At 50.8% G+C, this 12,379-nt stretch overlaps 1 protein-coding gene across 1 annotated transcript in view; it reads left to right on the top strand.

Moving 5' to 3' along the window:
* The window catches only part of guca1d (guanylate cyclase activator 1d), a gene marked incomplete at both ends in the record, with an annotated part of 46,644 nt that overhangs the window by 30,970 nt on the left and 3,295 nt on the right, over window positions 1–12,379 (top strand). Inside the window, one exon of the mRNA XM_079247795.1 lies at window positions 7,911–8,060. Coding sequence (XP_079103921.1) covers window positions 7,911–8,060 — 150 coding nt within the window. The remainder of the gene's footprint in view (window positions 1–7,910; window positions 8,061–12,379) is intronic.

The following is a 12,379-nucleotide window of genomic DNA, read 5'->3' as shown; positions in this document are numbered from 1 at the left end:
GAGGAAGGTGACGATGAGGAAGATGGCGATGAGGAAGGTGACGATGAGGAAGGTGGCGATGAGGAAGGTGACAATGAGGAAGTTGACGATGAGGAAGGTGACGATGAGGAAGGTGGCGATGAGGAAGGTGACGATGAGGAAAGTGGCGATGAGGAAGGTGTCGATGAGGAAGGTGTCGATGAGGAAGGTGACGATGAGGAAAGTGGCGATGAGGAAGGGAATGATGAGGAAGGTGACGATGAGGAAGGTGGCGATGAGGAAGGTGTCGATGAGGAAGGTGACGATGAGGAAAGTGGCGATGAGGAAGGGAATGATGAGGGAGGTGACGATGAGGAAGATGGCGATGAGGAAGGTGACGATGAGGAAGGTGGCGATGAGGAAGGTGGCGATGAGGAAGGTGGCGATGAGGAAGGTGACGATGAGGAAGGTGACGATGAGGAAAGTGGCGATGAGGAAGGGAATGATGAGGAAGGTGACGATGAGGAAGATGGCGATGAGGAAGGGAATGATGAGGAAGGTGACGATGAGGAAGTTGACGATGAGGAAGGTGACAATGAGAAAAGTGGCGATGAGGAAGGTGGCGATGAGGAAGATGGCGATGAGGAAGATGGCGATGAGGAAGGGAATGATGAGGAAGGTGACGATGAGGAAGATGGCGATGAGGAAGGTGACGATGAGGAAGGTGGCGATGAGGAAGGTGACAATGAGGAAGTTGACGATGAGGAAGGTGACGATGAGGAAGGTGGCGATGAGGAAGGTGACAATGAGGAAGTTGACGATGAGGAAGGTGGCGATGAGGAATTGAATGATGATGAAGGTGGCGATGATGAAGGTCGGTGGAACCCAGGTGTAAACGGGGCTCGGCTGGAGGTCGTTCTTGGCATCTTGGTCCCCTTCATGTCCTTCATCAGTGTTTGTCCTGCGTCCACTTCCAGGGCGCTGGACTACAGCCTTCTGAACGTCACACAGGAGCTTCCAGCTGCTTGGAGATTGTCAAGCTTTACCCTCAACATGCTGGTCCACCATTTTCTCTCTACTCTCCAGAGACAACCCTGTTCTGGGCTTTCTGTGTTCGGGGTGGTGACACCAGCAGGCAGTCTGACTGGTTCCAGGTCTGAAGACACCTGCAATGCTCATAAGTCAGTTTAACGTTTTCCTGTGGTCACGTCGTTCACTCCTCTAAGGGGGGGTGTGTTTGTGCCTGTTTAGCCAACTGTATGAAACTTTACGTGAAAAATCCTGGAGGGAATTTTGTGATGTGTTTCTGAGAACATGGAACAGGTCCTGGTCTAACTAGACTTTGATCCAGAGGCAGAAACGTTGTGAAGGATTGTTGCTCATTGTGACATAGGACTATTTTCAGTATGTCTGCATATAACTCAACAATACTTGGTGGGAAAATCCAGGAGAGGACAGGCTTTCCATGATATCAAAGATAGATGTGGATTCTGGCAATATTCTGGATACTACCATCCAGAACCGGAACAACTTTGTAGATCCTATCATCCAGAACCAGAACAACTTTGTAAATCCTACCATCCAGAACAGGAGCAACTTTGTAGATCCTACCATCCAGAACAGGAGCAACTTTGTAGATACTACCATCCAGAACAGGAGCAACGTTATGGATACTACCATCCAGAACAGGAGCAACGTTATGGATACTACCATCCAGAACAGGAGCAACGTTATGGATACTACCATCCAGAACAGGAGCAACGTTATGGATACTACCATCCAGAATAGGAACAACGTTATGGATACTACCATCCAGAATAGGAACAGCATTCTGGATACTACCATCCAGAATAGGAACAACGTTATGGATACTACCATCTAGAATAGGAACAACGTTATAGATACTACCATCCAGAATAGGAACAACGTTATGGATACTACCATCCAGAATAGGAACAACGTTATGGATACTACCATCTAGAATAGGAACAACGTTATGGATACAACCATCCAGAACAGGAGCAACGTTATGGATACAACCATCCAGAACAGAAGCAACGTTATGGATACTACCATCCAGAATAGGAACAACGTTATGGATACTACCATCCAGAATAGGAACAGCATTCTGGATACTACCATCCAGAATAGGAACAACGTTATGGATACTACCATCTAGAATAGGAACAACGTTATGGATACTACCATCCAGAATAGGAACAACGTTATGGATACTACCATCCAGAACAGGAACAGCATTCTGGATACTACCATCCAGAACAGGAACATTGTTCTGGATATTACCATCCAGAATAGGAACAGCATTCTGGATACTACCATCCAGAACAGGAACAACGTTCTGGATACTACCATCCAGAACAGGAACGTTCTGGATACTACCATCCAGAACCGGAACAACTTTGTAGACACTACCATCCAGAACCGGAACAACGTTCTGGACACTACCATCCAGAAAAGGAACAGCATTCTGGATACTACCATCCAGAATAGGAACAGCATTCTGGATACTACCATCCAGAACAGGAACAACGTTCTGGATACGACCATCCAGAATAGGAACAGCATTCTGGATACTACCATCCAGAACAGGAACGACATTCTGGATACGACCATCCAGAACAGGAACAACGTTCTGGATACTACCATCCAGAATAGGAAGAACGTTCTGGATACTACCATCCAGAACAGGAACAACATGCTGGATACTACCATCCAGAACAGGAACAACGTTCTGGATACTACCATCCAGAACAGGAACAACATTCTGGATACTACCATCCAGAACAGGAACAACATGCTGGATACTACCATCCAGAACAGGAACAACGTTCCTGATACTACCATCCAGAACAGGAACAACATGCTGGATACTACCATCCAGAACAGGAACAACGTTATGGATACTACCATCCAGAACAGGAAAAACGTTATGGATACAACTTTGTAGATACTACCAACCAGAACAGGAGCAACGTTATGGACACTACCATCCAGAATAGGAACAACGTTATGGATACTACCATCCAGAACCGGAACAACTTTGTAGATACTACCATCCAGAACAGGAACAACGTTCTGGATACTACCATCCAGAATGTTTCGATAGTTTCATCTTGTTTCACAACAATTCAAAGCAGCATCTGACTTTTACTGGTTGGTTCTCAGTAACCTTTATTATTTTTTATCACTTTGTAGTTATTTTAGTGACTTCGGTACGTTTTTCTTTCATCTACCTCTATGATGATGACCAACCTGGGCATGAATGTTCCCTTGCCCGGACGCGGGTTACCAGGACCCCCCTCTGGAGCCAGGCCTGGAGGTGGGGTACAAGAGCAAGCGTCTGGTGGCCGGGCCTTCGCCCATGGGGCCCGGTCGGGCTCAGCCCGAAAGGGTTACATGGGCCCCACCTCCCGTGGGCTCACCATCTGCGGGAGGAGCCGTAGGGGTCGGGTGCAGTGTGAGCTGGGCGGCAGCAAGGGGCGGGGACCCTGGCGGTCCGATCCCCGGCTGCAGAAGCTGGCTCTAGGGACGTGGAACGTCACCTCTCTGGTGGGGAAGGAGCCTGAGCTTGTGCGCGAGGTTGAGCGGTTCCAGCTAGATATAGTTGGACTCACCTCAACGCATGGCTTGGGCTCTGGAACCAGTACCCTCGAAAGGGGCTGGACTTTCTTCCACTCTGGAGTTGCTCATGGTGAGAGGCGCCGAGCAGGTGTGGGCATTCTCATCAGCCCCCAGCTTGGTGCCTGCACGTTGGGGTTTACCCCGGTGGATGAAAGGGTAGTTTCCCTCCGCCTCCGGGTGGGGGGACGGGTCCTGACTGTTGTCTGTGCTTATGCACCGAACAGCAGTTCAGAGTACCCACCCTTTCTGGAGTCCTTGGAGGGAGTGCTGGAGGGTGCTCCTTCTGGGGACTCCATTGTTCTGCTGGGGGACTCCAATGCTCACGTGGGCAATGACAGTGAGATCTGGAGGGGAGTGATTGGGAGGCATGCCCCCCCCCCCTCTGAACCCAAATGGTGTTTTGTTATTGGACTTCTGTGCTCGTCATGGATTGTCCATAACGAACACCATGTTCCAACATAAGAGTGTCCATATGTACACCTGGCATCAGGATTCCCTGGGCCGCAGTTCGATGATGGATTTTGTAGTCGTCTCGTCGGACCTGCGGCCACATGCCTTGGACACTCAGGTGAAAAGGGGGACGGAGCTTCAACTGATCACCACCTGGTGGTGAGTTGGCTCAGATGATGGGGGAGGAAGCCGGTCAGATCTGGCAGGCCCAAACGTGTTGTGAGGGTCTGCTGGGAACGTCTGGCTGAGTCCCCCGTCAGAGCGAGCTTCAACTCCCACCTTCAGCAGAGCTTCCACCATGTCCCGAGTGAGGCGGGGGACATTGAGTCCGAATGGGCTGTGTTCCGTGCCTCTATTGCTGAGGCGGCCGGCCGGAGCTGTGGCTGTAAGGTCGTTGGTGCCTGTCGTGGCGGTAATCCCAGGACTCGTTGGTGGACACCAGCAGTGAGGGATGCCGTCAAGCTGAAGAAGGAGTCCTATCGGGCCTTCTTGGCCTGTGGGACTCTGGAGGCAGCTGATGGGTACCAACAGGCTAAACGGCATGCGGCTTCGGCTGTTGCCGAGGCAAAAACTCGGGCATGGGAGGAGTTCGGCGAGGCCATGGAGAAAGACTTCCGGACGGCTTCAAGGAGATTCTGGTCCACCATCTGGCGGCTCAGGGGGGGGGAGCAGTGCTCCATCAATACTGTGTACAGTGGAGGTGGGGAGCTGCTGACCTCAACTCGGGACGTTGTGGGTCGGTAGAAGGAATACTTCGAAGACCTCCTCAATCCTACCAACACTTCTTCCGATGAGGAAGCAGAGCTGGTGGACTCAGGGGTGGACTCTCCTATCTCTGGGGCTGAAGTCGCTGAGGTGGTCAAAAAGCTCCTTGGCGGCAAGGCCCCGGGGGTGGATGAGATCCGCCCGGAGTTCCTTAAGGCTCTGGATGCTGTGGGGCTGTCCTGGCTCACACGCCTCTGCAGCATCGCGTGGACATCAGGGGCAGTACCGCTGGATTGGCAGACTGGGGTGGTGGTCCCCCTTTTTAAGAAGGGGGACTGGAGGGTGTGTTCCAATTACAGGGGAATCACACTCCTCAGCCTCCCTGGTAAGGTCTATTCAGGGGTCCTGGAGAGGAGGGTCCGCCGGATAGTCGAATCCCGGATTGAGGAGGAGCAGTGTGGTTTTCGTCCTGGTCGCGGAACAGTGGACCAGCTCTATACCCTCTTTGGGGTCCTGGAGGGGGCATGGGAGTTTGCCCAACCAGTCTACATGTGCTTTGTGGACCTGGAGAAGGCATTCGACCGTGTCCCCCGGGGGCTCCTGTGGGAGGTACTCCGGGAGTATGGGGTACCGGACCCCCTTGTGCGAGCTGTCCGGTCCCTGTACGACAGGTGTCAGAGCTTGGTCCGCATTGCCGGTAGTAAGTCGGATTCATTTCCGGTGAGGGTTGGACTCCACCAAGGCTGCCCTTTATCACCGATTCTGTTCATAACTTATATGGACAGAATTTCTAGGCGCAGCCGAGGTGTTGAGGGGATCCGGCTTGGTGGCCTCAGGATTGGGTCCCTGCTTTTTGCAGATGACATGGTCCTGTTGGCTTCATCTGGTCGTGATCTCCAGCTCTCACTTGAGCGATTCGCGGCCGAGCGTGAAGCGGCTGGGACGAGAATCAGCACCTCCAAATCTGAGACCATGGTCCTCAGCCGGAATAGGGTGGATTGCCCTCTCCGGGTGGGGAGTCAGGTCCTGCCTCAAGTGGAGGAGTTTAAATATCTCGGGGTCTTGTTCACGAGTGAGGGAAGGATGGAGCGCGAGATCGACAGACGGATCGGTGCGGCGTCTGCAGTAATGCGGGCTCTGCGTCGGTCTGTCGTGGTGAAGAAGGAGCTGAGCCAGAAAGCGAAGCTCTCCATTTACCAGTCGATCTACGTTCCTACCCTCACCTATGGTCATGAGCTGTGGGTCGTGACCGAAAGAACGAGATCTCGTATACAGGCGGCTGAAATGGGGAACGGGGAAGACCCAGGACACGCTGGAGGGATTATATCTCTCAGCTGGCCTGGGAACGCCTCGGGATCCCCCCGCAGAGTTGGCAAATGTGGCTGGGGAGAGGGAAGTCTGGGCTTCCCTGCTTAGGGTGCTGCCCCCGCGACCCGACCCCGGATAAGCGGCAGAAGATGGATGGATGGATGGCAATCTTTTTTTTAAATAAAACATCCAGTAAAGGTTCATTGAGCTGTGATTAGCTGTAGATCCCCTTTCCCGGTAGTGGATGAATTTATCTCACTGTACTACCTCACCGTATACCAAAGGTGTCAAATTACCGAATATGGGATTATTAGCTTTACTAATGCTATGGTAAATTGTCAGATAAAACTATCTGCATCAAATGTGCAGGTTAATGGTGCAAAACATACTTAAAGAACCAGAAGTACTCTGTGTCAACAGGTAACTTTGGATCTAGACTAGAATTACAGGTCGAGTTCTCCAATCATCCATCCTGTGCTTTCATGTGATTCCAGGATCTCTTACCCATCTCGTAAAGAACATTTAAAGAGTCTGATGTCTCAGCATGGCTGGAAAAACTAAGTCCAGGCCTTCAGCTTTAGTTGGCTTCATTAATGTAACAGGGGCTTTACAGGTTCTGCCTTAAATATCTATCAGATACTTTAGCACATAAAGGACTCTGCTGCTCCAGTTCCTTCTAAAACCCAAGTGGAGCAAATCAGTCCAGTTCTGAAGTCTTTTATTGACCACTTTCAGGTTGAAGGTTACTCTGCCATCATTTCCCCTCTGATCTCAGCTGTAATTAACTGAGTGGATTTTAAGGCTGTTTTGGTTCTGCAGAGGTGATAAAAAGACTAAGTGAGGTGCTGGCATTGGGTCGCTGGAACCAGAACTTCCAGTAGCTCTCCCAGTAATTGGCTTACAGCATTGACATGCAGAGCCATTATCCTTGCCCCGTGTGGTGATGATGGCTTATTGGATCAGCATGATGTAGCGAGGAAGGTCAGTGTTGCATCAGAATTCTGGGACTTCTGGATCTTGACTTCCTCTGAGGAACGATGGTTCCTTTCAGAGAGATCTCAGAGCTTCCCATCAGCACTGGAGAGTCTCGGTTCTCCGTTCTTCAGCTCATCCACGGAGCTTATAGACAACCGCTCTTCTTCTTTTTGGTGCTTGGAGATGCTTATTTCTTCCGTCAGCTGCTTTGATTCGTGTTGGATGGAAATGACTCATGAAGGTCTAGCTTATTTTATGGAAATGTGATGTCACTGTATTGTACCATCTTTAGAACTAGCCTAACATGAGCAATAATCATCTAAAATTTACTTTCCTGCCTGAACCAACGAGCAGGTATTGGTGACACAGAACTAAACTGTCCTGTGGAGTCCCAGAGGGCTCAGTTCTACGGCCACGGTTTTTCTCATTGTATTTCTTGGCTTATCAGTTGGAGGATTTAAGGCTTGGTTGACCTTAAACCTTTTAAACTTGAATGAAAACAGAGTTGACAGCATTTGGACCAAGAGAAAAAATGAGTCCACTTCTGTTGGTTTGGGACATGACCAATCTGGGTTTTCGGTCAGTGATTTTAAATCAGAGCTGTCGCCATCAGTTGTTGTGGTGTTCGCTGCTCTTAGGTCTCGTGTTGTTTTTTGTTTTTAACTTCAGATGTACTTAATTGTACAATGTAGAACATTGTTTCAGCTGTTTTAAGTTGCACAATTGCAAACATCCCCAATTCAAGTGTGATGCTCCCAGCAAATCATCATGGGGTGGATAAACATCCAGGTGGCGTTTTACCCCCCAAGCAGCAGTTTAACATCAAGGTGGCATTTTACGTCTAGATTTAACGTCCCGCTTGGTGTTTACAGGACGGCTACATCGACTTCGTGGAATACATCGCAGCCGTCAGTCTGCTGCTGAAAGGAGAGATCAACCAGAAACTGAAGTGGTACTTCAAACTGTTTGACCAGGACGGAAACGGCAAAATCGACAAGGACGAGCTGGAGACCATCTTCACGGTAATTCACTGACTGTCGACCTTATAATAATACGTACTAACAGGGACGCGGACGAGGTGGGACACGTTCGAGCGTGGACGCATACGAGTTGGGATGCGTACGAGCGGGGACGTGTACGAGTTAGGACGTGTACGAGGTGGGCTATGTTCGAGCAGGGACGCGTATGTGTTGTGATGTGTACGAGGTGGACTTTGTTCGAGCGGGGACGCGTACGTGTTGTGATGCGTACGAGTTGGGACGCGTACCAGCAGGGATGCGTACGAGTTAGGACGCGTACTAGGTGGGCTATTTTCGAGCGGGGACGCGTACGAATTGGGAAGCGTACAAGTTGGGATGCGTACTAGTGGGGACGCGTACTAGTGGGGACGCGTACTAGTGGGGACACGTACTAGCAGGGATGCGTACGAGTTGGGACGTGTACGAAATGGGACGTGTACAAGATGGGACGTGTACGAGATGGGACGTGTACGAAATGGGACGTGTACGAAATGGGACGTGTACGAAATGGGACGTGTACGAAATGGAACGTGTACGAGATGGAACGTGTACGAGATGGAACGTGTACGAGATGGAACGTGTACGAGATGGGACGTGTACGAGATGGGACGTGTACGAGATGGGACGTGTATGAGATGGGACGCGTACGTGATGGGACATGTACGAGATGGGACGTGTACGAGATGGGACGTGTACGAGATGGGACGCGTACGAGATGGGACATGGGACATGTCGAGATTCGACATGTACGAGATGGGACGTGTACGAGATGGGACGTGTACAAAATGGGACGTGTACGAGATGGGACATGTACGAAATGGGACGTGTACAAGTTGGGACGTGTACGAGATTGGACGTATACAAGATTGGACATGTACGAGATGGGACGTGTACGAGATGGGACATGTAAGAGATGGGACATGTAAGAGATGGGACGCGTACTAGTGGGGACGTGTACGAGATGGGACGCATACGAGATGGGACATGTAAGAGATGGGACGTGTACGAGATGGGACAAGTACGAGATGGGACATGGGACATGTCGAGATTCGACATGTACGAGATGGGACGTCTAAGAAATGGGACGTGTAAGAGATGGGACGTGTACGAGATGGGACGCGTACGAGATGGGACATGGGACATGTCGAGATTCGACATGTACGAGATGGGACGTGTACGAGATGGGACATGTACGAAATGGGACGTGTACAAGTTGGGACGTGTACGAGATTGGACGTATACAAGATTGGACATGTACGAGATGGGACGTGTACGAGATGGGACATGTAAGAGATGGGACATGTAAGAGATGGGACGCGTACTAGTGGGGACGTGTACGAGATGGGACGCATACGAGATGGGACATGTAAGAGATGGGACGTGTACGAGATGGGACAAGTACGAGATGGGACATGGGACATGTCGAGATTCGACATGTACGAGATGGGACGTCTAAGAAATGGGACGTGTAAGAGATGGGACGTGTACGAGATGGGACGCGTACGAGATGGGACATGGGACATGTCGAGATTCGACATGTACGAGATGGGACGTGTACGAGATGGGACGTGTATGAAATGGGACGTGTACGAGATGGGACGTGTACGAGATTGGACGTATACAAGATTGGACATGTAAGAGATGAGACATGTAAGAGATGGGACGCGTACTAGTGGGGACGTGTACGAGATGGGATGTGTACAAGATGGGACGCGTACGAGATGGGACGCGTAAGAGATGGGACGCGTACGAGATGAGACGCGTATGAGATGGGACGTGAACGAGATGGGATGTGTACGAGATGGGACGCGTATTAGTGGGGACGTGTACGAGATGGGACGCGTAAGAGATGGGACGCGTACGAGATGAGACGCGTATGAGATGGGACGTGAACGAGATGGGATGTGTACGAGATGGGACGCGTATTAGTGGGGACGTGTACGAGATGGGACATGTACGTGATGGGATGCGTACTAGTGGGGACGCGTACTAGTGGGGACGCGTACTAGCGGGGACGCGTACTAGCGGGGATGCGTACGAGTTGGGACGTGTACGAGATGGGAATTGAACAAGATGGGACATGTACGAGATGGAACGTGTACGAGATGGAACGTGTACGAAATGGGACGTGTACGAAATGGGACGTGTACGAGATGGGAATTGAACAAGATGGGACATGTACGAGATGGAACGTGTACGAGATGGAACGTGTAGGAGATGGAACGTGTACGAGATGGGACGCGTACGAGATGGGACGTGTACGAGATGGGAAATGTACGAGATGGGACGTGTACGAAATGGGACGTGTACGAAATGGGACGTGTACGAGATGGGACGTGTAAGAAATGGGACGTGTACGAAATGGGACGTGTACGAGATGGGAAATGTACCAGATGGGACGTGTACAAAATGGGACGTGTACGAAATGGGAAATGTACGAGATGGGACGTGTACGAAATGGGACGTGTACGAGATGGGAAATGTACGAGATGGGACGTGTACGAGATGGGACGTGAACGAGATGGGACGTGTACGAGATGGGACGTGCACGAGATGGAACGTGTATGAGATGGAACGTGTACGAGATGGGACGTGTACGAGATGGGACGTGAACAAGATGGGACGTGTACGAAATGGGACGCGTACGAGATGGGACGCGTACGAGATGGGACGCGTACGAGATGGAACGTGTACGAGATGGAACGTGTATGAGATGGGACGCGTACGAGATGGGACATGTACGAGATGGAACGTGTACGAGATGGGACGTGAACGAGATGGGATATGTACGAAATGGGACGCGTACGAGATGGGACGTGTACGAGATGGAACGTGTACGAGATGGAACGCGTATGAGATGGGACGCGTACGAGATGGGACGTGTACGAGATGGGACGTGAACGAGATGGGACGTGAACGAGATGGGACGCGTACGAGACGGGACGCGTACGAGATGGGACGCGTACGAAATGGGACATATACGAGATGGAACGTGTACGAGATGGGACGTGAACGAGATGGGATGTGTACGAAATGGGACGCGTACGAAATGGGACGTGTACGAGATGGGAATTGAACAAGATGGGACATGTACGAGATGGAACGTGTACGAGATGGAACGTGTACGAGATGGGAAATGTACGAGATGGGACGTGTACGAGATGGGAAATGTACGAGATGGGACGTGTACGAGATGGGACGTGTAAGAAATGGGACGTGTACGAAATGGGACGTGTACGAGATGGGAAATGTACGAGATGGGACGTGTACAAAATGGGACGTGTACGAAATGGGAAATGTACGAGATGGGACGTGTACGAAATGGGACGTGTACGAGATGGGAAATGTACGAGATGGGACGTGTACGAGATGGGACGTGTACGAGATGGGACGTGAACGAGATGGGACGTGAACGAGATGGGACGTGTACGAGATGGGACGTGTACGAGATGGGACGCGTACGAGATGGGACATGGGACATGTCGAGATTCGACATGTACGAGATGGGACGTGTACGAGATGGGACGTGTATGAAATGGGACGTGTACGAGATGGGACATGTACGAAATGGGACGTGTACAAGTTGGGACGTGTACGAGATTGGACGTATACAAGATTGGACATGTAAGAGATGAGACATGTAAGAGATGGGACGCGTACTAGTGGGGACGTGTACGAGATGGGATGTGTACAAGATGGGACGCGTACGAGATGGGACGTGTACGAGATGGGACGTGTACGAGATGGGACGCGTACGAGATGGGACATGGGACATGTCGAGATTCGACATGTACGAGATGGGACGTGTACGAGATGGGACGTGTATGAAATGGGACGTGTACGAGATGGGACATGTACGAAATGGGACGTGTACAAGTTGGGACGTGTACGAGATTGGACGTATACAAGATTGGACATGTAAGAGATGAGACATGTAAGAGATGGGACGCGTACTAGTGGGGACGTGTACGAGATGGGATGTGTACAAGATGGGACGCGTACGAGATGGGACGCGTAAGAGATGGGACGTGTACGAGATGAGACGCGTATGAGATGGGACGTGTACGAAATGGGACATATACGAGATGGAACGTATACGAGATGGAACGTGTACGAGATGGGACGTGTACGAAATGGGACATATACGAGATGGAACGTATACGAGATGGAACGTGTACGAGATGGGACGTGTACGAGATGGGACGTGTATGAAATGGGACGTGTACGAGATGGGACATGTACGAAATGGGACGTGTACAAGTTGGGACGTGTACGAGATTGGACGTATACAAGATTGGACATGTAAGAGATGAGACATGTAA

Source organism: Telmatherina bonti (genome assembly GCF_933228915.1).
Source record: "Telmatherina bonti genome assembly, chromosome: 10".
Taxonomy (NCBI): domain Eukaryota; kingdom Metazoa; phylum Chordata; class Actinopteri; order Atheriniformes; family Telmatherinidae; genus Telmatherina; species Telmatherina bonti.
Note: the sequence above shows the minus strand (reverse complement) of the source record. Positions and strands in the feature narration are given on the sequence as shown.